Below are 2,109 nucleotides of genomic sequence, written 5' to 3'. Positions count from 1 at the left end.
GGTGTCGTCGAGAACGATCCGTGGCGGCAAGGTTGTGGCACCGCCAGACTGGGCGCCGAGTTGACAGTATTCGAAAATAGAATATTTTAGTCCTTCCTTCCCTTTTACTACAGACAAGAAAGATATGTGAAATAATTATCATGCTGAGGAAACAGTAAGCGTTTATCCTCATTCTACACAAACTGTAAATTGTAACGATAATTTACTAACGATATGGAAATACTAAAAGAGTCTTTAACCCACCTCCCGCTCTCCCCCTCGCAAGTTCCACCACATCGCCATGTCCTGCTCCCCTGACACAGGCAGCCCTCGAGACATCCCATCAGTTGGATTTACCCCTGAACGTACGTAACACCATGTGGCATTTATCTGTTCTTGTCGTAATATCCTGTTTATTGCAGATGCCTATCGCACTATGGAGCTTGAATGCGCGTCGTCTTCCTTCATAATATGCATTACGGTGGTGTTATCCACGTATATTTGCAATGGCCCATCGAAACGCCCCCGAATCGCTAACAATGCGAATTGAATCGCTCGCACTTCTCCTTATGATATCATGTGAGGTGCCGTTTCCCAGGAGCCTCCTGCTATTATAATCTCTCCTTTATCTCGAAATAACATCCCTCCCCATCCCTGCACGGAGGTATCTGTCACCAGTGTGGCCGTGGAGGGATGAACCTGTGGTGGAACCACTGCTACATTTTTCAACAACTCGCTCATCCACTGCTTCGCCAACTTTAATGCATTTTTTGGCAGCTAATCCCGATCGGAATGGTTCACCAATTTCCTATTTAGGCGAGATAAACGCCGACGCATCATTTTAAAGAAAATATAGTAAGAGAAAAATGGCTCCCCCCCCCAATACCAGCCGCGTATATCATGCAGAATACAACTCTCTCCATCTGTTTTATGGTCGTTGTCTCGAGTGGAGCCGATTCTCGAATCCGCCGTGTTGTCTTTGCATTCAACAAAACCGTCTGCTTGTCATGGTCAAATAAAACCCCGATAAATTCGTATCGTGTGACCATTTTTTGTTGCTCGGCAACCGTTGCCCCGCATTCTTTCATGTTTTTAGCAATGTGGTCCCCCCATTCTTTGACCGTTTTGTGTGGTTTACTGATACGGATGTTATCGATCTACGTGTGAACCCTCGATTCGTTGGCGGCCGCATATTGTGGTTTCACTACCTCTGAGTCTCCTGCCAAAACTCTCGTGATGTCTGTACAATTTCATGGCTTCATTTATTAACCCATTGGGAATCGATTCAATTCTACCAGTTCCCCACTTTTCTGTGCAACAGCGGAAACTCGCTCGAATGTCTTTTGTGGCTTGTTCATCCGGAAAAAAAGAAGCCTTTAAATCAAACAACCCTGCGGATTCATCATAAACTGCACTTAGATATAGGGATATGTGTCCCAACAGGACTCCAACCTCGTAATCATTTCTGGCATTTTTTACCTTGGACCAGGCAATAAATCGGCGTCTTTTTCCGCAATCCGCAAATGAGACTCCCTGTCTCTTTCTTTCGAATTTCGTTCCGTGGCAATCATCAAGTTCCATACATTGTCAAACCGTTGCTGTGCCTCATCCTACATTCGTCTTCGTACCAATTCCAAAGACAATGTACCCACATTTACTTCCTGAAGAAGTAATGTCTCTCTTCTTCATCTGACACTGCCCGCGTTCCTTGCGAACGTCGAATGATGATGTGCCCTCGATAATTTTTTCTTGTCAATAAAGCTAACACTGCTCGGCATGAGGGTTCCGGCATATTGCATGGCATATCTGCTTTTCTCCCTATCAGATGTTTTACATCAACGTGGTTAACCGCTCCGACTTGTTGATGGTGGTGTTCCATCGACACAGATAGCGTCTTACCGTACTTCGTGAAAGCTTCTGAGGGTCTGCGTGCTTTCCTAATTGTGTTAATAATCTTAAGTCGAGGGCTTGTGTTTTTACACCACTCATGCCAATTCTACGTGTGCTAATTTCCCTCTCTTTATTGAATGTGCAGTCATCCCGAGTGAGCGTAGTATTTCTTTCATTCCTTTTGTTGTAATAGATGTGAGCTTTTCATTACCCTCCATTTCCCTGATTACCCTTCGGATC

At 44.9% G+C, this 2,109-nt stretch overlaps 2 pseudogenes across 2 annotated transcripts; both read right to left on the bottom strand.

Moving 5' to 3' along the window:
* Window positions 1-438: 438 nt before the first annotated feature.
* On the bottom strand, window positions 439-1,067 carry TEOVI_000845000:pseudogene (annotated as a pseudogene). Its single transcript is given in 2 exon segments — window positions 439-852; window positions 855-1,067. Coding segments are annotated over 2 exon segments (627 nt in total).
* Window positions 1,068-1,280: 213 nt separating this feature from the next.
* Window positions 1,281-1,858, bottom strand: TEOVI_000844900:pseudogene (annotated as a pseudogene). The gene is given in 4 exon segments: window positions 1,281-1,349; window positions 1,351-1,485; window positions 1,488-1,652; window positions 1,655-1,858. Coding segments are annotated over 4 exon segments (573 nt in total).
* Between the last annotated feature and the right edge of the window lie 251 nt (window positions 1,859-2,109).

This window comes from Trypanosoma equiperdum (assembly GCF_001457755.1).
Source record: "Trypanosoma equiperdum strain OVI genome assembly, contig: ctg_1793, whole genome shotgun sequence".
Lineage (NCBI taxonomy): Eukaryota > Euglenozoa > Kinetoplastea > Trypanosomatida > Trypanosomatidae > Trypanosoma > Trypanosoma equiperdum.
This window is presented reverse-complemented; position numbering and strand designations above follow the sequence as displayed.